The following is a 21,637-nucleotide window of genomic DNA, read 5'->3' on the forward strand; positions in this document are numbered from 1 at the left end:
ACTTATTATTGCCCTGTCGACCCAGGTAATCCGCTACCAAAAACAGCTGCAGCAGAACTACATCCAGATGTATCGGCGCAACCGCGATCTTGAGCGAGTGATGAGGGAGCTGAGTCTGGAGCTGGAGAGCAGGGACATGGAGGACTACGAGGTCCGCAGCGGCAGCAACGACATCCACTTTGAGGAGATTACTGCCACGGAGATCTGAACGCACACAGTTACGTGCGCGCAGAGCATGGAGACTAGCTCAGAAAATATTGAACCAAACGTTGAACTCCGGGCCAAAAACTGCACTGTCTTCAACATGGAGCCCTAAACGAGCTCACACCACCGGTCACTGTTAAAGGGGACAATTTCCAAAGGTGCATTCATTACTTCCTGCTAATAGAGGTGTATTCCAATAAATCCTGAGAAGGTGTCTCCTACAGTGTTTTTATTTTTTATTTTTTTACCTCTACAAAGCCAGCACAAAGACTGCTTTTCTTCTTCGAAGAAAAATGCAGAGAGAAGTGTTTAATTCTCAGAATATCTTCAAATCAGGGTATTTAAAATCTGTAGGAACTTTAAGCAAAAAAAAAATAATTACCACATGCAGATCAATCACACAAGCGTCTAACACCTGGCAACCAACGTGTGTAATCATGCATCAGATGACCCATTGAAACTGTTTATTGGCAACACAAACAACCACTTTCACCCATCCCCCAACTCCGGCCTTTTTACTTTATGGTGTTGACATTACTGACTGCTAATTGAACTAATGGACTGTTATCTATCATCTCAGAGAAACAAGGTATTAATCAGCAATGAAAGAATCTGCTCACCGTAAGCAATGTGGTGGCATTTTGCGCAAAATGTTCTGCCCTTTTTTTTAATTTGGGATGCAAATGTTTTCCTTATGTAGAAAACCATGTAATCTCTGATGTTAGGGCTCTTGTTTTGCTTGAATGAAAACCCATTTTCTGTCATTTCTCCGAATCAAAAGCGCAACGCTGATAGAATATCCTACGTTTTAATTTTTGCTCCCTGGACCACGCACAGTCACGCTGTGGCACACAGTCAGTTTGTCGCTCTGCTCGGAGAACACAGCGGAGGAGCTCGGATATCACCTCTTTCTTTGACTTTATGTATTCTCTCACGTTCTGCCTTCTTTCTCGACTATTTTTATAACGGCGTCTCAGCAGTTGGCATCAGGAAACTAAAAATAGGCCGTGTTTGACCTACAGTATTACAGTCGGGATGTGACATTGTGGATTTGAGGCACGTTTGTTCACAGTTTCAGTTTTTGTTTCTTTTCCCTGTCACTCTCATTAAGCGCCCTTTATGTAGCTGCCGGCGACTCGAAGCCAAACAACACTTTCAAAGTCTTCCCAGCCCCCATCCCCCGTCCCCGCTAAACTACGTTTTAATCTTCACTCGCTGCTGAAGGTAGAGACAGAGAGCGGCATGAATGCATGCTTTTGTTGTAGGAGTTGCAGAAGACGCAGGCTCAGGTGAGAGGCAGCGGCTCCAGCTGTGAGTGTGTTCAGGGCTTTTAACGGGAACGCGTGAAGCTGCAGGCTGCTCCGCTCTTCTCCTCTCGCGGTAAATGCAGGGCTTGCGTGGAACACTGAGCGGTGGAGGGCTGCTGAGAACTTTTATTTTGCAAAGAGTTTATATTAAGAAATAAATGGAAACCTATACAAAGGAGGAAAGGTTGTATATTTTTATATATATATATACTATGATTTAGCACCTGAAGATATTTTGTTGTAATACTGACGTAAGTGTGGCTTAATATATTTCACAATATTTCAGTGGATGGATCGATTGCAGGCATCAGCTTTGAAAGAGTGCACCTAATACTGTAATGCATGACAAGTTAATGTTTACATTATATACTCTGTGTTACATGGACAAACTAGCTAAAAGCTGAAACCGAAGGGGGGTTGTTTTTTTTTCTCTTTTTTTCACCTGTTTGTTTCCATTTTGATTCCAGGATCATATCAAACAAAGTCTTATCATCATGATTGTGTTCGGCTGCAGCATTTAATTAACAAAATGCATGAAACTTATCATTTCAAGAGGCTTTTTTTTTTTTTAAATCAAAGTGAGCGCAGATCTGAGTGTTATGTTTGCAACACTTCCATTAATGCATTTGTTTGGGGTATATGTTGCATGGTATTACCACATTAATGGTGGTCTAAGAGTATTAAAAGCCTGCACTGTGTATATGTTCTCATGGTGAAGCCATGGGGAGTAGCTGAGTTTTGTTTCTGATCATATTCTCTCTAATCAGACTGTTAGTCACACATCTGTATTAAATAACAAGCACAGGCGTTTTCATTCATTCACTGCATCTCAGCTTTAGTCAAAGTTACATAACAGTTTTCCGTGTAAATATGTAAAACACTAAATAGTATAACAGAGTGACATTGTCTTTTTATTTAGACAAAATATCTATTTCCAATGTAGCCACTGTGACTAGACCAAAGCAACGTACCACATTTCTTTTTTTGTAGCATTTTCTTCATCCGTTTCTGCGCTTCTTTTTGTATTCTTTGTGTTTTCATTCATTCATAAACGATGTAGTTGTCCATGTATATTTTTTATGTGTACAGTTCTTGTACAAATGACAGTGTTTTTAATTAAAAAAGCAAGTTGTCACACCTTAAAATGATTTTTTATGTCGTTTTTTTTTCCTTGTTAATTGAAAGGGCCCACAAAGTGTTCTGAATGTGCTTTTTTTTTGCATTAAAGTCAAAAATATTGGTGCTGGAGAGTTTACAGACACTTCAATGTTTGTATTTCTGCATAAATATAACCTAGAAATCTGATTTGGGGCCAGAAATATAAGTTTTGAAAACTTAAAACTAGACAAATGAGGCTGCACACAATGTCATGTTTTACTTGTTTATTGAGAAATATAATCCAGTATTCCTTTTAGAAGCAAACACTTCTGAATTGAATGTAATATCTTTTAATCTGAGGGTAATTTTAAAAGAAAGTTAGCTCTCCAAGGAGAATTTGGCTGCCCAGTTTGCTATAAAGTCAGAAGTCTACTAGAAAACTTGTTTTTGGATAGAGAGAAAAAAAAATGGTTTTGGTTTAAAAGTGCAGCAGAAGGACTGGATAAATAATAACACTGCATTCTGGCATCAAAATCTTATGCCTGTTGTGAGAGATGTAACAGTAGAGATCATTTTGACGCACGGGGACCAGTGTGGTTTGCAATCAATGATGGAAAAATACTAGCAAGTTCAAAAGGAAACTATATAGTTCATAGCTTTTATTGGCTAAGGCTGAATCCTGACCTGAACTGTTGCAGAAAGAAGTGAAGCAGGTGGTTCATGCAAAAAAACTGAAGCTATTCTGTACAAAAGAATCTGTTAAAACACTATTTTTAAGTTAATGTGCAGGACAGAACCAACAACTGCTGTTATTTCTTGCTGTTTTTACAGATATGGACTATAATATGACTTTCCTTGAATAATAATGTTTATCCTTTGGGACTTTCTTTACCTGATAAGACTTGTTTGGAAATCTGATGCATCAGGTCTTATTCTACAGAAATATAATGTGGGTTTCCAATCTATAAAAGCACCACTATAATTTTTTAGCGTTGATGCACATATTTAAACTTTTAACTTAATGCAGGGACCTAAATATTTCACCCTCAAACCATTTATGAGCAATACTTCAACTGTTTTTCTCCGACTGCTCTTGCACAGAAATAAGGCACTATGCACAGTAAATTCTCCTGCCATTATCTCTCCTACCCTACAGACATGTTGACCTTTGCTGCCAGCTTCCTTCATCTCTCACTGATGTGATTTTTTTTTCCAGCTTCTTCACATGTCTGCATCAGCTTTGTCCGCAGCGCGATGTAATTAAGCCTCTAAAGTGGCGGATTGCTTCAGAGTTCATGTACTTCTGCCAAAAACAGAGAAAAAAAAAATGGAAAAGAAGCAACACAAAAATACTGAGCAGCAATTTGGAATAATCTCCACAGACATCCTCTAAAACCAAACTATCAGTTTTGACATAATACAGGAGTTTAATCTGGGTATAAATCTATAAATCTCATAACACGAGCTGGGATAATCTCCTTCTGGCAGTTTTTCAGGGCTGCTGGGCAGAAAAAGTGCAGACCGCTGTCAGATGGTGCTCAGAGGTCAGAGCGAGGCTGTCATGTGTTGAACAGTGGCACACTTTCAACCAGAGCCATGCATTTGAATCGCATAATCTCATCATAAATCTCCCATTAAAAAAACGCAACGCATTCGCCTCTGTTAGTTGGAGCTCATGTGCAATGTATGCATTTAGTAAAATGTTCGCTAAAAATGCTACAAAAGTCATACACTTGAAACATTTGGGCATCATGGCAAAGGGGATATCTAACAATACTTCCAACAGTCTCCACGTAGCTCATGTTTCCTCCTCTGGGATGAAGCCTGTGGTTCGCTCACACTTTCAAGCCGCAGGTTTTGTTCAGGTCCGAGCAGAAATCTGAGGCACACGTTGTTCATATGGGACTGGAGGGGGAGAACGAAACCTTGGGGACCTTCACCACAAAAACCATGGGCTCTTTGGCCTTGTTGCTGAAGGAGCGGCGAATTACGTCCACGGAGTGTTGATGAGTGACTCCCTGCAGACTCTCTCCGTCCACGGACAACAGCTCATACCCAGCCTGCAAGTGGAAAGGCATGTAAAGATGAAAATTAACACTGGAAAAAAGTGATTGTATTTAATGATAAGTCACGTTTGTAGACAGTCTCCATGTATCTGCTGTTATTGTGTTACCAAATGAGACTTTAAGTCATGCCTGGAAGAACTGGAGGGGCTTTCCCCTTAATATATGCACACAAACGGCTGTCCTTAGTGCACATATAAAGTTTCCCCTTCAGCACAAGGTCAGTGGAAAAAAAAAACACTGACACACCTGCACAGGCACACATAATTAGAGAGCATTTGCTCGCCGTTTCCTGCAGGATGCGAGCAGACAGTCACCAATCTATGGAGCCCCCGAGAGGAACTTCCTCTGATGTCATCGGCGCTTTCGTTGAGGATGCACCTGCCTCGTGTGCTCAGTATCAGTCAAGGTTAGCAGCACATGAACGCAGAAGCACACAAGGCCGATGGCCATTGTTTTATCTGCAGCAATCAGGTCTTTTTTTTCCCCTTCCGTTTTCCTTTCCAGTCATTACATGCAAGCGTGTTTCCCTCGTTCTTCACCTGCATATTTCATCAAATTTTGGTTCAAACACATTTGGTATATAAAAGAAGTCTCTGCTGCGCTGTCGTGTGTTCACCCTGACAGTTTGATGTTCACAGGTTTTCCATGAGAACAATATCAAAAGATTAAGATCTGTTTTATTTAAAGAGAATTAAAAAGTGCTCTTATATTGTTTAAGAGTAAATATTCATGACCGTAACCTGATCGACCATCCTTTTAAGCCTGAGGACAACAAATAACATGGGATGCAAAAGTTTGCTGTAATATCCAATTATTGGTCTGCTTTTGTTTCCCTTCAAATTGTACATATATTATAGTTTTTGTTACCAAGATCCATTTGTTCCCACATAGCCTTACAACTGGCACTAATTTGGAGGAAAAAAGGCCCCTAATTATAATCCTTTGTTTGATCAAAATATTTTAAAAATGCCTTGTAATATTTTTACTAACTGTCACCAGAATGGAGAGAGGTTTTAATAATCGCTGTTAGACGGCCAGCTGAATGGAGAACGACCCACTCGTGTCCAGTTTTCCACCTGTGTAAACTTTGACAGGGACCTATGGAAAGGAATGACTGCACATACACACACACACAACCCAGCAACATTCACAAGTTATCAAGAGAGCCTGAGGAGGCAGGAGGCGTGCTGACGCTGTACTGCCCTGGTGTCACGTCCGCCTACAGAGCGGCAGCAGATAGGACTGAACCACGGAGCTGATATGAGAAAGCTGACATGTCTAATTGGGAAGTGTGAGGCTGAAACAACAGATAACAGGAGTGTGCCAACAAGTAGGCAAACGTGTCGGAGCCAAGAAGGCAGCGGCCTCTTTGTTAGGAGAAAAGGCTAAAGAGGACCGTGACATTTAGTACGAGTGAACTTGTACACTTCTTTATAAGTTTCTCTAATAATCGTGCTGTTTGGCAGCAGTCTCCTTCACTCAGGCTGGTAATTAGCCTCTAATGAATGACTGGGTGGATCATGTGTTTAAAAAGAAATGGGCCGCAATTATCAGCCGCTATTAAGGAACTGTGCAGGCAATATATTACCAATGCATTAGCAGACCAGCGCCCGTGTACCTCATTAATAATGGAGCCGATGCGCTACCTGAGATGGCTCTCCACTCATCTTCTGCTCACTCCTTGGTGCTCAGCTTCAGCATCTCCACAGACATGCCAACATCAACTCATAACCACATTCAGAGATCATCTGACAAATGCTTACAACACACCTGAACAGACACGAACGACTGACGTGCTTCAAATCAGTTCCTTCTTAACGTTTATGATAGAAATATGACATCATTTTCTTGTGATGCTTTTCGGCCGGCAAATTGAAACCCATACCATCATTTAAAAACAGGGTCAGGGGGTGCAGGGGGTTGAATACTCACCTTCAGAGCTTCATTTGTAGAAGCCGCTCCGCCTGGGAAGATTTTTTCTATCTTTATCACAGGCTGAATCTTAGACTCTATACCTCCAGAGATGCTTATACCTGTAGAGAAAAACAGAAATCTGTTAATAAATGAAAAAGCAGTTTGGAATTGCTCGTGTTTGGGCAAATTAGTGAATGGGCTCTTGGGCACAAATGCAAGGAGGGCATTATGTGTTGCGGCACAAGCCTTATTTAAGTCATATTTATATGATAAATTAGAATTTGCTTGTGTGTATGATGAGTTTTCCTCATGTATTCCAGATAGTCTTGGAGATCTGCAGAGTTCTGTGCTTTTATTTTGCACCGTATATGTGTGGTTCCCAAATGTTTCAGCTTCTGACCCATAAAATCCCAAATCCTGTCAGTTTAGGTATACAGACTTTGCTAATAACACTATTAAATAAGGGATTACTGATAACACAAACAACCTCAATAACTACAGTACTACTTTTATTAATTTATGGACTATTGCGTTTATTGTTTTATCACAATAGAGGTAAAAAAATAGGTCATTATTGAATATTTTTTACGTTTAATTTGGTTTCAGGAGATTAACTGAGGACCCTCACATGTAACTTGGTTTATGACCCAACTTTGGAAACCACTGCTGTATTCTTCCTTTCAGTAATATTATTAGACAACACAAAGGAGACACAGCTGACACTCAGCTATAATTATCCATGGAGCCACAGGAAACGAATCAATGAAAACAACAAACACACCTCACAGACGGTTCAGTGTTTTGCTGTTAAAGTCAGACCCCCAGCAGCTAACGATGTCATTACTCTGGGTGACATTTAACTAGTTTTTCAGTAATACTGTTAAGAAGTTAGAGTTATTTTTTTACAGAAACAATAAAAGGTTTCTAGGGCTCCCTTTCGCCTATGTTTCTAAATTTAGGAACATTTTGTCTCACAGTGATGCAGAAATACTGCTTTTCTCTACTATTGGCTTGTCCCAAAATAAATCAGAAAACCTTTCAGTGACAGCTCTAATAAGATTTACCAGGACAGATTATAATTCTTCAGTTTTACCTTCTCTTCACTGTCCAAAACTTTCACTGAAAGCCTTAAATAACCAAGATCTGTCATATCTGAGAGACCTCTTAGTAAAATATTATCCCAACTAAGCACTCTGCTCTCAGGCTGCAGGTTTACTTGTGCTTTCTAGAGTTTCTTAAAGGGACAGAAACTTGAGCTATCAGTTTCCTCTTGTGCCTCCAGTTTAAGTTCAAAAGGCAGACAGTAACTCTGTCAGTAACTTTAAGTCTAAAAACTTTCCTAATATGACAAAAGCAACAACAAAAATTAATGTTGGAACTAGTAAAGATGATCGTGAACCACTGTTTAGTTATGCTACTCTAGGATGAAGCTGTTTAGTATCATAATGCACTGAGAACTGTTTCCATCCTGCTCTTCGTATGTCTACATCATTATATTTGTCAGCAACTTTACATTTTCCTTCCTGCAGGTATTCCTGAAAAACTGCTTGTGTGAGATGATTTTAGTTGGGATTTAAACTGCACTGACAGATGTTTGCATACTTTTTGTTGATGATTTATATGCTGTCGTAGCTATTTTGCTCCTTTTGTTTGAATAATTTATTTTTGTTATTTACTTTTTTGTCTGTCGTGACTTGTCTAAGTGGCATTTTGCAGGTGAAGCACTGATAACTAACGTGACCTGTGATCTGTAGGTTGCTTTAGTAGGTCATTCATGTAGAAAACTCCTGGAAAGTGGTCATATGCTCTTAGTTTGTCTTGTGTTGGTTTTTTTCTTTTAATCAGGTTAGTTTAAAGCATTTTTTTCTTAAAATTGTCTTTTGGTTTAAGCTGCAATTCTCTTAGCTCTGCTGCTGGCATCACTACATAAGTCACACAGCGGCTCATGTTCTACTTACAAACATGACAACATGTTCCCAGATTAAAGGCCAATTTGAACCCTGGTTCTATGAAAATATTTTACTGAATGCACCGTTGCTTGTATTTACCCAGGGAATTCTTGGCCTTGGAGATGGTCAAAGTTGTGATTTCATATTCTTCAGGTGGAAGAGTCTCTCTCCTGTTTACTCTCTGACCGTTCTGAGGAAGTCCGTTCACCTGCTGACCTCCCCCTCTGCCTGTGGAGGGACTCCTGTCCCTCTGGGGGTCAAAAACATCAGCCAGGGGGGTTCTCCCTCTGCGCTGTGAGGGAACCCGCACACTGACCTCAGTGTAGCCCTCCTGCCTGGTTTGTCTGCCATAAACGCTGTCAGGACTCCCCTCTCTTCTTGCTCCCGCGCGGCCGTTCCTCACAGGTGACCTCCCACGCTCACGGGGGCCTTCTCCACAGTCAGACACAGACAACAAGGAGACCTCGTCCTGCCGCGGCGCCCCGTTCTCTCTTCTGTTTGGGGAGAGGTGATGGTGATGCCGGCGCCCACGCTGGGTGCTGTGTGGTGACTCTGTGAGGAGGAAACTGTGGGAGGACGAGGGGCTCGGCGAGCGGGAGCGTGCAATGAAGGGTGTGTAGTTGTCCACAGGTACGTCCAGCAGGGGGGTGAAGGCACGGGACGGTGGCAGATGGCCCGACTGCTGGCTGGCCAAACGAAGTCTGTCAAACTCATCTACCAGATGACGCTCGCGCTGAGCATCGCTGACCGGCTGCAGGTAGAATCCACCCCTGTAGTCTGAACAAACACAGAGATAAAGTCCTACTTGTTCTCCTGATAACTCATTGTAGCTTTAAGAGTGTTGGCTGATATTCAGTTTATTAACACACTGAGGTGTGCACATTTATTTTTACAACCAAAGAACATATATGCACCAAAACATTACGACATTCTGCATAAACTGAATTGAATTAGTTTGTATTTGACTGAACAAAGAAATTCTTTGCCTCGAGGTAATGTTTTCTTGTTTATTTTAAATGTAAAAATAAAGTTGAATAAATTTATATACAATGTGTTTTTGGAGCTTCTATGATAAATTATTTACATTTTTTGTATTACATGTACATACAGTAGTGAGCTCAAACCCCTTGTTGACACATTTACACTCACCAGTAGGGGGCAGCGCAAGACGCCTGTGGCCTGTTTCTGGAAGTTTTCCTCAACATGAGTAAGTTGGAGTCAAACCAACTCGGAGTATAAAACAGGTCATGAAAATGTGAGACGAGGGACGCCTGAATGACAGTTTATTTGTCTTTTCCAGTAAAGTAACAAAAGGAACGCCTCTGTTGTTGTTGTTTCTTTTTACACCCAGTGCTGTGACTCTTTTATAAAGGACCGGTTTTAGTTGCAGATATGAGCTGCTTTTTAAATGTGCCGCTTAAACCGGCATTCAGCACATTCCATTTTTATTTTCTTGTGATATTATCAAACAAAACCCCTAACTAGTGCACTTTTACTATCTGAAAACAATGATTTTACTGATATCACTGATTATCCCTGATAATCTTTTCTTTTTAAAATATATCATCTACATTACCCAGAAAGCAACACAACTGCTACGCATTTGTGGAAGGGATTTGGGGGTCATTTCATGAGGTTGATGCTCTGACCCTCGACTTGCAGTCAGTCTACAGCGAGCCGACTTTAATTGTGTCTGAATGTCTCCTGAATGAAGCAAACACTTAAAGCATCTTTGTCTTCAAGCGTCCCGTGTGTGAGTGGTGCACATCTCAGTCCTTTCTGCGGGCCACAGAGCTGTAACACAAGCTTCTGCTTTAACGCAGGCGCAGGAAACCGGAGACAGTGAAAGTATAACAGTGTGTTTTAGATGTTTTGTAGGTTATTAGGAGCTGAGTTCGCATTTGGTCAAGGCCAGGAAGGGGTCTGTGTGTGCATGTGTGTCAGTTTGACAAGTAGAGAAATGGTTAGAAGAGGAAAAAAAAGAGGAGGTTGTTGAAGAAAGAGAGGGAGAGGAAGCGATACAGATCACATACCTGGGACTGGGGTGATGAGGTGACGTCGAGGGGTTCCGCTGCGAGGCGAGCGCAGGGCCGGAGAGCGCACTGCAAGAAACAAACAACTACAGCTACCACTGGGTCATCTCACCTGAGCTTCCAGAGGGTTCTCCCTTCCTTTTATCGCACAAACGAGTTGTTGTGAACTTTCAAGAAAAAAACATGACACTTAAAGTGGTGTGAGATTTGTTTTTCTGCTTACTAGAGCGACTCTTGAGGATGTCATACGCCTCCAGCTCAAAAGGCATCACCATGCTGTCAAAACGGCCCAACTCTGTGATCGGTATCAGCATCCTGCAGAGGACAGAATCACAGTCTGTCAGCCCTTACATTCACAGTACATGTAGGTGTAAGCAGGAGGATTGAAATCGATGTTTTACCGTATTTCTCTGAGAAGTAGCAGCTTCTCTGGCCGATCCAAGATTGCCAGAATGGGACGCACCAAATCCTCAATCACAGTGTCGGATAAAAACTGCAAGAAAACTTTTTGATTCAATCAGACGATAGGAAGAAGACTCAGACAGAAAGTTGTTGACTTCAAACAGCATGTCTCAGGTGAAAGAAGCACCTGCTTTATTGCTCGGAAAATATTTTTTAAAAGGATCAATTTGTTTTTTCTTAAGCCTGAAATGTAGTTGTTTTTAAATCTGCATTAAGAAAGGTTGTGATGTTTGAAAGACGTGCATTTACAGCATCCATCTGAGTGAGGTTTTTAAGGTTGGCTTGTAATTAAGGCAAGCCCTGAGGGTGTCCTTTAATTAAAATATAACTCACATGGTGCTAAATAAGCTGAAAATCTTCTATGCTGAAGTAGTTGAAGGAGTTAAGCGGCAGGATGGCTTGATTAGAATAAAGAATTCGATTTTGTGAATTTGATCTTAATTCTAAATGACGGGCCAAATCCGTCTTTTGTCACAGCTGCTGCCTGACACACCCATCACTAAGGAACAATCCACACAACACTGAACACTCAGGCCTGCAAGGAGAGCAGCTGATGTTACAGGTGATTCACTGCGAGGCTAAACACAACAAAGGTGGAGTCATTTCAGATCGACCTCTCACCCTCCGACAGTGTCTCATCACTGCGGCCGACTCGTCAGGACTGAGCAGCTTCTTTGTCATGTCCTCCACGTGCTGCAGAGTCTTGTGATGGGGCAGTGGGCTGCCAGCACGGGATTCCTTCGGAGAGGCGAAAAGCTGGAAGGGACGGCTTCGCTCCTTGTCTAGGAATAAGGTTCACGAAAGAAAAAAAATAAGATGTAGGGATGGAAATCTACACCTGAAAGTACAGAACAGCTGTTCTTCAAGTTGTCTAAAGGTGGGTTATCCATCACATCCTCAGCCCACAACAATCAGACACACACACATAAAATTTGTATTTATATTCCTATTAGGACATTTTATCTGACCCTAAACATAACCCTTACTAACCTAAACTGGATTCACGCCTTAACCCCTAACCTAACCACTAACTCAAAAATGACAATCCACCATATAAGGACTGTGTTTTGGTCCTTTAAAAGAGTAAAATTAAATATAAAATCAGTCTGCTTTATTTTGTTTTGTGTGACTATAAAAGAAAAAAAACAATGTCTTGTGATGGCATACTCACCATTGTGGTGAGACGCTGACTTTGAGTGACTTTTCTCTTTATGGTCTTTCTTGAACAACAAGTTGACAAAGGTTTTGGAGCGCTGCAGGTTCGTTTTACCTTCTGCTGATCTTTTCTCCTTCTGTTGTCTCTTTTTCTTCTTTTTGTCCTCTAAAAGGTGGAATGAACCAAAGCAGATGAGTCTCTCAGCATGTGGTCAGATCAGATGAATCTGATTAATTAAAACAAGTGAGAACGGAGCTGGCGTCCATTTTTGCTGCAGTCATATCTTGTTCATGGGTAAAAACTGCAACCCTAGGACATTCTGTGGATGTGATTGGTGCTGAAAACAAAATTCATTAATCTCAGTGCCACTGCATGTTAAACTGTTGGCCAGTGATGCTGAATGAAACACACTGAAGTCAGCTCCTCTGTTCAATGCAGTAAATCTGCCGGTGTGGAAAGAAACACATTTGTTTTGATAAATTGCAGCTACGCCAGTCTGAACCACCTCCACCTCCCGCATTTATTGAGAGCACTACAGTGAAGTGGCTCTGCATACATAACAAATATCCCGACGCTCTGGGCGTCCACCAGGTCCTGGAGGTGTGGGTGAGCTGGATAAATTGAAAGAGAAAAGGCTAATAACTCAACTGCTCCTGCAAAGCTTGGGCGGATATTTGTCAGTGTTCTTGTTCTTTGTCATTTCTCACAGGAGCACAACAAGTGAGTTTAAAGGAAAAATGATTAATTTGAGTTTGTGTCAACTATGTGCTCCTGAACAAATTCTGCCCGGAGATTAAATCAACCAAATCAATCATGCTTACTTCCTGGAATGAAGGAGAGATGAAGGTTTCAGGAGACTTTATTACAAAATGTGGTTATTGTCATGAAACCAGCTGGTCACCTGATTAACCAGGTCATAATTCTGAAAAGATGGATTTAGATGCTGCCATTAAAAATAATTATAGAAAAACAGACCAGGTTAATTTGCCAAATGTGCTGTGGGCCTTTATATGTTATGAAACTTTGCTTTTAGCTATTAGAGTCAGCTACATCTGCCTGTTAGCAAAATATCTTGTGAATTGCTGGACAGATTTGAACGTAACTCTCAGAAACGAATCACTGATTGCACATCTTTAACTGACTAACAATTCAAGATGGCTGCTAAAGCCAACTGACCATAGTCCACACAAAAATGGCTGTAACTCAGCCAGTTTTACAGATACTGAGCTAAAGTTTGATGTGGTCAAGGTTGAGCATCATCCCCAACATTCTGCTTTATTTTTGTTTAAAACTTTGCCTTTAACTGTTGGTGTCGACTCTGTTTGACTGTTCTCATAATATCTTATGAACATGTGAATGGATTTCATGAAAACACTCATTAAGTTGCAACAATGCAGGGGTTTTTGCCTCAAAGTCCTTTTGTGCCACAATATGCGCAGAGTCCACTGTTCACTGTTGTGAACCCACAAAAGAAGAGCCAATTAGTTTGCAAAGTTGAACAAATGCCAAACAAAGTCTACCCTCTCTGCTGTGCTTCAGCTCCTCCACCAAAACCCCTTCCAGTAATAAAAGACTCCTGAAAATTACATTTAAAACATTTTTTCTTGTATTACTTTCATTGTTTTTGGTGAAATGACACAAGTTATTCATTAAAAAATCAGCTCAGCTTTTCTCAGTCGGCGTTCAGATCCCACCTGACACAGTGATGTGGCTCTGGGAACGTCGAATTGGCTTGCGTGGTTTGCTCAGGGCCATCAGAGCCTCCGTTTTAGGCGAGTGTTTCTCAGCTTCCCGGTCACCAGCTGACAACGTCCTCACCCGGCCTCGCCCTCCGTCTCTGGCCCCTCCCACGTCCTTCGGCCCCTCTCCTTTCCCATGTATGACCGTGTCCTTCAGCAGCACCGTTTCGCCCACAGTCCGCCTGGTTTCTGCGACGACCAGCCTGCTAGGCGATGGGTGGTCCAAGTGGTTAGGAGCTTGAGGGTCGGTCTGTATGGCAGTGTCAGCAGTTCGCTCAGAGCTGCTTGGACGTCTGGAACGGTCCTCCGTGGAGATGGCAACGTCCACCATCTCAGAGCCGAAGACAGGAGGGAAGAGGACCTGGGAGAGTCCACTGAGGGAGCTGAGAGGGGTGCTGGAGGACAGTGAGGACACGGAGGAGTTGGAGTCTGAACCATGTGAAGATGGAGCATGGCCTCCGTTGGCGACTGTGGAAAACAGTTCATAAACACAAGTATCCTGGATTAGTCTGAGGAAGTGGACTAAATCAAACTGATAGTATTCACAATGAAACATTTTCTTGTTTTATTCAAACTGCTTTGTTTGGATCTAAAACTCTCTGGCCCTACATTGTTATAATCCTATAAGCTTTAGAAAAGAACAGGAAGCAGGAGTTCTTAGGTCCCTTTTTTCGTAACAAAACTCTTGAGCAACTCTGCGTGTTATACCAGATGTCAGAACATGCTTTGTTCCAACAGACTGAGCTGCCTTTGAATTCGACAAAATAATCCCTGACTTTGTTGAGAAGCACTCGTAACACACTGAAAAATCAAAAAATGTCTATATATATGCCCCATATAGCCAGTTCATTAAAATAAACAAAGATGAAACAGGAATAAATCAAAATCCTCTAATTAAATAATCTTTATTTTGTTGTGTAATATTGAATTCAATGCAGGTAACATTTTTCACACCACTCTTCAAGTTCTTATATCTTTAAAATCTTTTCATCTAAGTTATTTAAATAAACTCCTTTGTTAAAATACCAGAAATGCTTAATTCTGAAAGAATATAATATGACTGTGTAAAAAATAATCATTACTTATATATAATTTTTTTTCATTCAACAGCTTTAAGTGTTAGATTTACATATTATCAATAAGTAAACACCATTTAACAAACCAAAACTTCTGTTAATTCAAACATAAATCTTTTAAAGTCACTTAAATGTGTTTTTTGTGTTTGTTCTCCAGTGATCAGCCTACGTTTGTCAAGCCAGCCGTACTCCGCCACCATCTCCTTGTAGGCAGGGTATCTGCCAGCTTCCTGTTGAGGTGAAAAGAATGAAAAGTCTGATATATTTTAGGAAGAATAAAAAGGGACACTGCGACAATGTTAGAAAAGGAGATGCTATTTTGGATTAAAATCTTGGAGGCCCTGAGTGCATGGCTTGGCTCAGAGATCCCTCAGACTCCAGAACTGTGTCTACTGGGAGATAGATCTGAAATGCCGAACACCCCAAAAGGAGCTTTTACGGTTGTGGTGGTCGGTCTGGTGACAGCGTGCAGGATCATCTTAAGACATTGGAAGACCACAAAGTGTCCTGAGCTAAATGAGTGGATTAAATCAATGACGGATACAGCCTCTTATGAAGCCATGCTCAACAACATGAAAGGGAACAAGGACGTGGAATGGGACAGCTTTTGGGACTCTTTGAAAAGAACCACGGCTTTGAGTAATGCATCTGGGTGAAGCCTGATTTTCCCGGACAAATGCCTTTCTCTTAACTACTAAATGTTTTTGAATTAACACAGTAACATACGTATAATATAAGACTGTACCCTGAGGGAGGGGGGGGGGGGTGCGCCGGCCCTTTTTTCTTTTTTTTCCCTTTGTTCTGTTATTGTGTTTTATGTGAAATATTCAGAAAATCAATAAAAATTTGAATTATAAAAAAAAAAGAAAAGGAGATGCTAAAACAGTCAGTAGGTTTTCTTGTTTATCTGTGAGGAGAGTTAAACTTATATCTGTATGAAAACATGACCACAAAGACAAGTGGGCTTATGTTACATTTTTAGGATTCATCTTCTGGATTCCAAGAGTGTACTAAAAATTATCTTAGTTTAAACTCAGGATGAAGGATCTATCTGTGGAAGAGCCAGCAGATTGTAAAGTAATGATTTGCCTCAACAATGCACAGCTTTAACTCAAAGCGATAACACTCGTGGTTTAGCTCTAAGCCTTGGATGTCCAGGTGTGAGGGAGTTTAATAACTAAGGTTAATCCTTGCTCCACTATACATGTCTCTAATCTATAAGCAGGTCAAATACAGGACACCGTGAAGTCATAAAATTAGGCTTTCTGTTGATCATAACCTGATCCCAGCCTGCCTTTGAATAATGAACGTCCTCCCTGGCTGTTTTTCACACATGGAACCTGAGATCAGAGGAGTAAAATGAGCTACGCACTCTCAAACACACATACGCCCATTCACACACACATATATACACAGGATTCCTTTATCTCAAAATGACACGGGTTAAGTGGCGTGGTCTTACAGACAGGCATGCAAACACAGATACTTATTGGGAAACTGAAGGACTGGAAGCCAGCTGTCTGCTCGGCAGAGCTGTCATGTTCAGAAGAACTGGTGTTGGTTAACAGACTAACATTTATCAAGTATCTGCACTCAAAGCTCCAATCAGCTGGGAAATGTAAACCTAAATAACTTATACAGAGACCAATCTTTGGTAAGACTTCACTGAACTGATACTTTAACCTTTTTTAATTGGCTTCCTGGATATTTTACTGGTCAAAACATCAACATTTGTATTCTACTGTAGCAAATCTAGTTTTCTTTTACACCAATTATGTTCAAAATCATAAGAATCAAATGCACCATCAGCAGTAGACATTAAACATCCTGATTTTTAGCTCATAGACAATCATAAACTCACTGTTCTTGTAGTGCTTTAAATGAAAACTTGCTGTTTTTTCACAATAAAATCTGTTCAACAATGCTGGAAAAAAAGGACTCTTTGTCACTAGTTTCCAGTTAGTTTATGTTCCTGAGCTACTAGGTGTGGTTTAAGTGAAAAATTAGCTGAAAACAATGATAAAAGGAGCCTTTATTAGAGTTCTGATGTGTATAACAATGCTTGAAATAACAAAATACCTTTGCAAACTTTGTTGATTACACATATATGATACAAAAACTAAACATATGTGTGACTTAATAACTGACACTGAAGAAATGTAGAAGTTCTTCTCTTACCCTGATGGTCAACATGACATGAGTGTGGCTCTTCAGGGCCTCCACTGCATTGCTGTGGGTGATGTCTTCAAAGCTCACTCCATTGGCTGCAAGGATTTGATCCCCCATTTTGATGCCGTGCTGTTCTGCAAGTCCACCCGGGTCCAGTCTGAGGAGGAGACACAGACAGACATTCAGGCTTATACAGATAAACCCTCACAGGATGTTGGCTGTCTGCATCATGAAAATTCAAATAATTTGGTTTATCGGCTTCAAATTGCCCTTTCGAGAGCAAAACATGCTTCAACTCTCATGTTTGTGTTCATACTTGGAGACATAAATGCCAAGTCCAAACTCTTTGCCTCCTCTGATGTTGAAGCCCAGACAGTAGTCGTCTGATGTGGTGAAAAGATGGACGATCCTGCGGAGAGCACCGTCCGAACTGGCCTCTGATGGCGTCCGACCGCTCTCCTCCACCACCATCCGCCGGTGAATTAGATCCACCCTGCGACGCATGTGCAAAAGACATTTCACTGCTGCGCCCTTTATCCACTGAACTCAAATCCGTCAGTATCAGTTAATCAAAACAGCTATAAAAGGTCAGAGCAGTAATCCATCCACTGCTGCCACATGAAACCAAGATACAGTATATCCCCAAAAGAGAGATAACCAGCAGGAGATGCAGGCAAGTAATAAGATCACAAAGTACTAGAATAGCAAAGAGAATATGGTCATAAGCAAATAGAGTTTCCCAAAACTGTTCATTTACAGCTGCCTCTTCTCACCATGTGGTCTTCTCCTTTGAGTAGCGGATGCCGGGGATCTTCCCCACTCGTCTCACCACCATCCTCAGCCTGTTGTTGCCCGTCAGGACCTTCACTGCGCTGCTCATGGTGATGCTCTCCAGGCTGACCCCGTTCACCTCCACCAGCTTATCGCCCACCGTCAGCCCGGCCTGCGCTGCAAACACAGACAAAACCCAGCATGACACACAGAAGCAAAGGTCACGTGTAAACAGAAAAACAAAGCACACATACTCATTTTCCCTCTCCTTACCTGCAGAGCTGTCGTCCTCAACCTTGCTGACGAATATGCCGAGCCCATGTTCAGAACCCCCGCGGACACTGAAACCAAGACGCCCATCTGGACTCTTATCTACCGTCACCGTGTGAATGTCTTCACTGTCATCCCCTCCTGAAACACACAAAACAAGACATACTGTCAAGCATCAGTCAAGATGAGTATTAATTGATAAGTGAAGTGCTTTTCTTTAAATAATTAATGAGTTGTGTTGTCTCTAATATGACAGAAAATGTCCATCAGAAGTTCCAAAGGGACACAAAGAAACAAAAAGTCCTGCAATTTTTACCATCCCTTACTTTCACAGCCACTCGAGAAAGCAGCAATTCTTTACATTTTATGTTTCAGAAACAATTATTATCTTTTGGTGTTTTGCTTAAAGGTGAGATACATTTATCAACTTTCAAAATTATGGCAAATTAATTCCCTGTAATAACTAACAAATCATACATCTTTAGGTTTGGATCACGCTGAACCAAACATGGACTAATTTTAAACTTACCAACTGTGCTGATCTGTGCTTTTTAATATGTTTTGCTTCCAAAGAGCTAAACTTTCTTGTAATATTTTAGTGGTCTGTTTGTACAGGTTTTCTGCAGGTTGACATTAATGATTCATAGGTTGCAGATAAGTGGCTTAATAGACAAATAAATAAAAACATTCCTCTGAAAATGATCAATTACAGGAAGGAGAAATGAGAGAATAAGAAGAAAAACATTTGGAACTATATTGATCAAGATCACTTTAAAGATTACAAAAAGTCAAGCTGCTTGGATGGAAGCTAAAGATATTTGGGGGGATTTAAACTTTTTGCACAGTGTTGTACTTCAGCTGACCCAGTGTGTAATCGCTGTAGCTACTAGTTATCGTATAAAACCTCACCGTCGACATCTGCGTTGATGAGAATGACCCTGCCCATCGGCGAGGAGGACCTGCGTCTGTAGCGCTGCTGTTTCTTCAGCATGTAGCGCGTGGTGCTTTGGGAACCCCCGCTCTGGCCTCCGTTGTTGAAGTGGGGGTGCCCGCCTCCATTCGTCATGTCTCTCCAGGAAGGAGGGTGGAATGAGTCGGCCATGATGACTGTCTGGAGGCGCTTTCCTTAGTCATCCAGGCACAGGGATACCTGGGCTCACCTGTCAGGACGGAGGATGCGCAGCCTGGGATTCCAGGGGAAAGTGGCGAGGGGCAGCTGGGCTGAACGATTGGACTATTCTGGACCTGCTGGACCAAACTAGTTTACAGAACACTGGACGTGGCTTCCACTGGAGCATGTGATGTATATGGGAATGCTGATCTCCTCTGACACTGCTTGTAAACAACCAAAACGTGGCAAAAATGAGTCCTTCATGACCAAAACACAGACTCCAAGATGGATTCCTAACATTTGTAGGTAAAAGAAGTTGACATAATCCACTCATCTTCTTAGAAACATCTCATTACAGCCTGATTTGTAAGTGCTTCATCTGAGAAGCTGGACCTGTGGAGGAGTTGGCAGAGCATGTTGATTCCTCCAGGGTCATGTTTAATTAAACGGATACCGGCTGTGAAAAAAGAAAATGGTGTGATAAGAAGCCTTATATGTTACAGATGAGAATTTACTAACTGTTGTACTTTCTGGGACCAAAACTCTGGATCTTCAATAAAACTAAAGAAAACTCAATTTTCTGTGAAAAGGCTGAGAGCTAAATGAGTGCTGAAGAAGCAGAACATCAGCCAAAGACGAGATAACTAAAGATAGCAAATTTAAAAATTTAAAAAGTAGCAAATTGGTTGCTACAAGCTAAAAGCAACAAAAAGTTAGCTAAAAGCTAAAGTAGCAAAAGCTTAAGGGTAGCAAATGCTAGCTAAAAGTATCAAAAGGCTAGCTAGAAGTTAAAAGAAGCAGAACTGTAGCTAAAAGTAGCAAAAAGCTGGCTAAAAACTAAAAGTAGGCAAAGAAGACCAAACTAAAAGAGCACATGCTTTTGACGGAACTGAAGAGATCCCAGTGTATTTCTATGGCGAAAATATTTGCATTTAAAGGTAAATATTTTGAAAAGTACAAAAATGACAAAAGTTGAAACACCCTTCTCCTGTATGAGCTGAACTTTCTGATATATGAATGGTTACAATAGCACAAAGTATGTAGAAGCAGCTGAGTTAGGTTCCAAAAAAGCGTAGAGAAAACTAAATTTAAAAAAGCAGATAAAGTGCTGAATCAACATCCACATAATTCACATAATAAAATACAGCAGGATATAAACATTTAAAAAGAGTCAAGTTTGTGAGTTCAGCACCATGGACAGAGACTCACAACAAGAGGCCTAAATTTCCTTTTCTATTTATCTTCAAACCCTCAAATTTTAAGGATATCTAGTTAACAAATTCTGATACAAACACCAACTTCCCTGCCACATTTACTTAACCTTTAACTTCGGTCTAACTTTAAATTCACAGAGGCTGATTTATGGAATAAAAATAGATGTCGGAAATAAAGAGAGCAAAGCTTTACCTGCTGGGTCCGTGTTGGAGCTGCTTGTTGCTCCACCTCTCAGGCGCATTAATGGACACCTCCGGAGTATTAGTGCCACCTCATTTGTTCTCCAGGTGACCATTATTGCCCTTCCAGGTATAAGCTCTTTATGGACGCTCCTGCAGCTGTGCAGGCATGATTAAGCATGTTTAGTCCAGCTTGTTCGAGGTCAATCTAGATTTAAAAAAGTGCTTTTAAAAAACTTTTTATGTCTCGGTATAGCTACAGAAAAGGGGTGCTTAGATGAGTTTCTGTTTTGCGAGTTAAAAAGGTGGATAAACCGCCCCACCTGGTGGACAACGTTGCAGCAAACTCAAGCAGATCACATTTTATAACACCTTTTTTAGAAGCTGGGTATATTTAGGATATATATATATATATGAATTTCTCTAGATAGCCTAAATTCATGAAAATCTTAGCAAAACGTTTGGTCTCGGTTTTTACTGTGTAAAATAACATTAATGTTTAAAAAAAACACTCATCTGTTTTTAACCAATCACGTGTCTCCATGTCTGTCACACCCACTCCGCGTCCTCAAATTAAGCCCCGCCCCCGTCGTGTCACTTCGTAGTGCTGCTTTTACGGATCCTCCAAAAGCTTCGTTTTCAGAACTTTACCGATTTAATGTGGCCGTGTTGGTTGATTTTTCTAAATTATTATATTTAAGATATGTAACATAATATATATTTCTGTTTATTGCCTAACATGAGGAAAGTATGTGATACGCAGCAACACCTTTCAACCCCAAGTGCTTGAAACTCTAAACATTTATTTATGCGAGTGGTTATTACATCACTTTATTGTTGTAAGAAATGCCTTCGTGGCGCTTAGAAAAGTCTGTGGACCTAATGAGTGTTCGTTATATTTTAATTAAATCAACTTAA

General features: G+C 40.9%; 2 protein-coding genes across 3 annotated transcripts in view; one reads left to right on the forward strand and one right to left on the reverse strand.

Moving 5' to 3' along the window:
* LOC108245328 (leucine zipper putative tumor suppressor 2 homolog) overlaps window positions 1-2,659 on the forward strand; it is a 35,966-nt gene extending 33,307 nt beyond the window's left edge. For both annotated transcript variants that reach the window (XM_017432159.3, XM_017432170.3), the window contains one exon: window positions 26-2,659. In XM_017432159.3, coding sequence (XP_017287648.1) covers window positions 26-208 — 183 coding nt within the window. In that variant the 3' untranslated portion in view covers window positions 209-2,659. The remainder of the gene's footprint in view (window positions 1-25) is intronic.
* A 107-nt stretch (window positions 2,660-2,766) lies between these two features.
* On the reverse strand, window positions 2,767-19,764 carry pdzd7a (PDZ domain containing 7a). The gene is made up of 15 exons (XM_017428889.3): window positions 19,124-19,764; window positions 18,218-18,355; window positions 17,947-18,121; window positions 17,490-17,666; window positions 17,183-17,330; window positions 15,174-15,234; window positions 13,884-14,396; window positions 12,205-12,354; window positions 11,655-11,815; window positions 10,973-11,064; window positions 10,795-10,886; window positions 10,572-10,640; window positions 8,638-9,315; window positions 6,608-6,708; window positions 2,767-4,669 (listed from the first exon to the last, which is right to left on the reverse strand). The coding sequence occupies exons 1-15, from the start codon at window positions 19,314-19,316 to the stop codon at window positions 4,505-4,507; spliced, it is 2,913 nt and encodes a 970-aa protein (XP_017284378.1). The 5' UTR covers window positions 19,317-19,764; the 3' UTR covers window positions 2,767-4,504.
* Between the last annotated feature and the right edge of the window lie 1,873 nt (window positions 19,765-21,637).

This window comes from Kryptolebias marmoratus, linkage group LG22, assembly GCF_001649575.2.
Source record: "Kryptolebias marmoratus isolate JLee-2015 linkage group LG22, ASM164957v2, whole genome shotgun sequence".
Taxonomy (NCBI): Eukaryota; Metazoa; Chordata; class Actinopteri; order Cyprinodontiformes; family Rivulidae; genus Kryptolebias; species Kryptolebias marmoratus.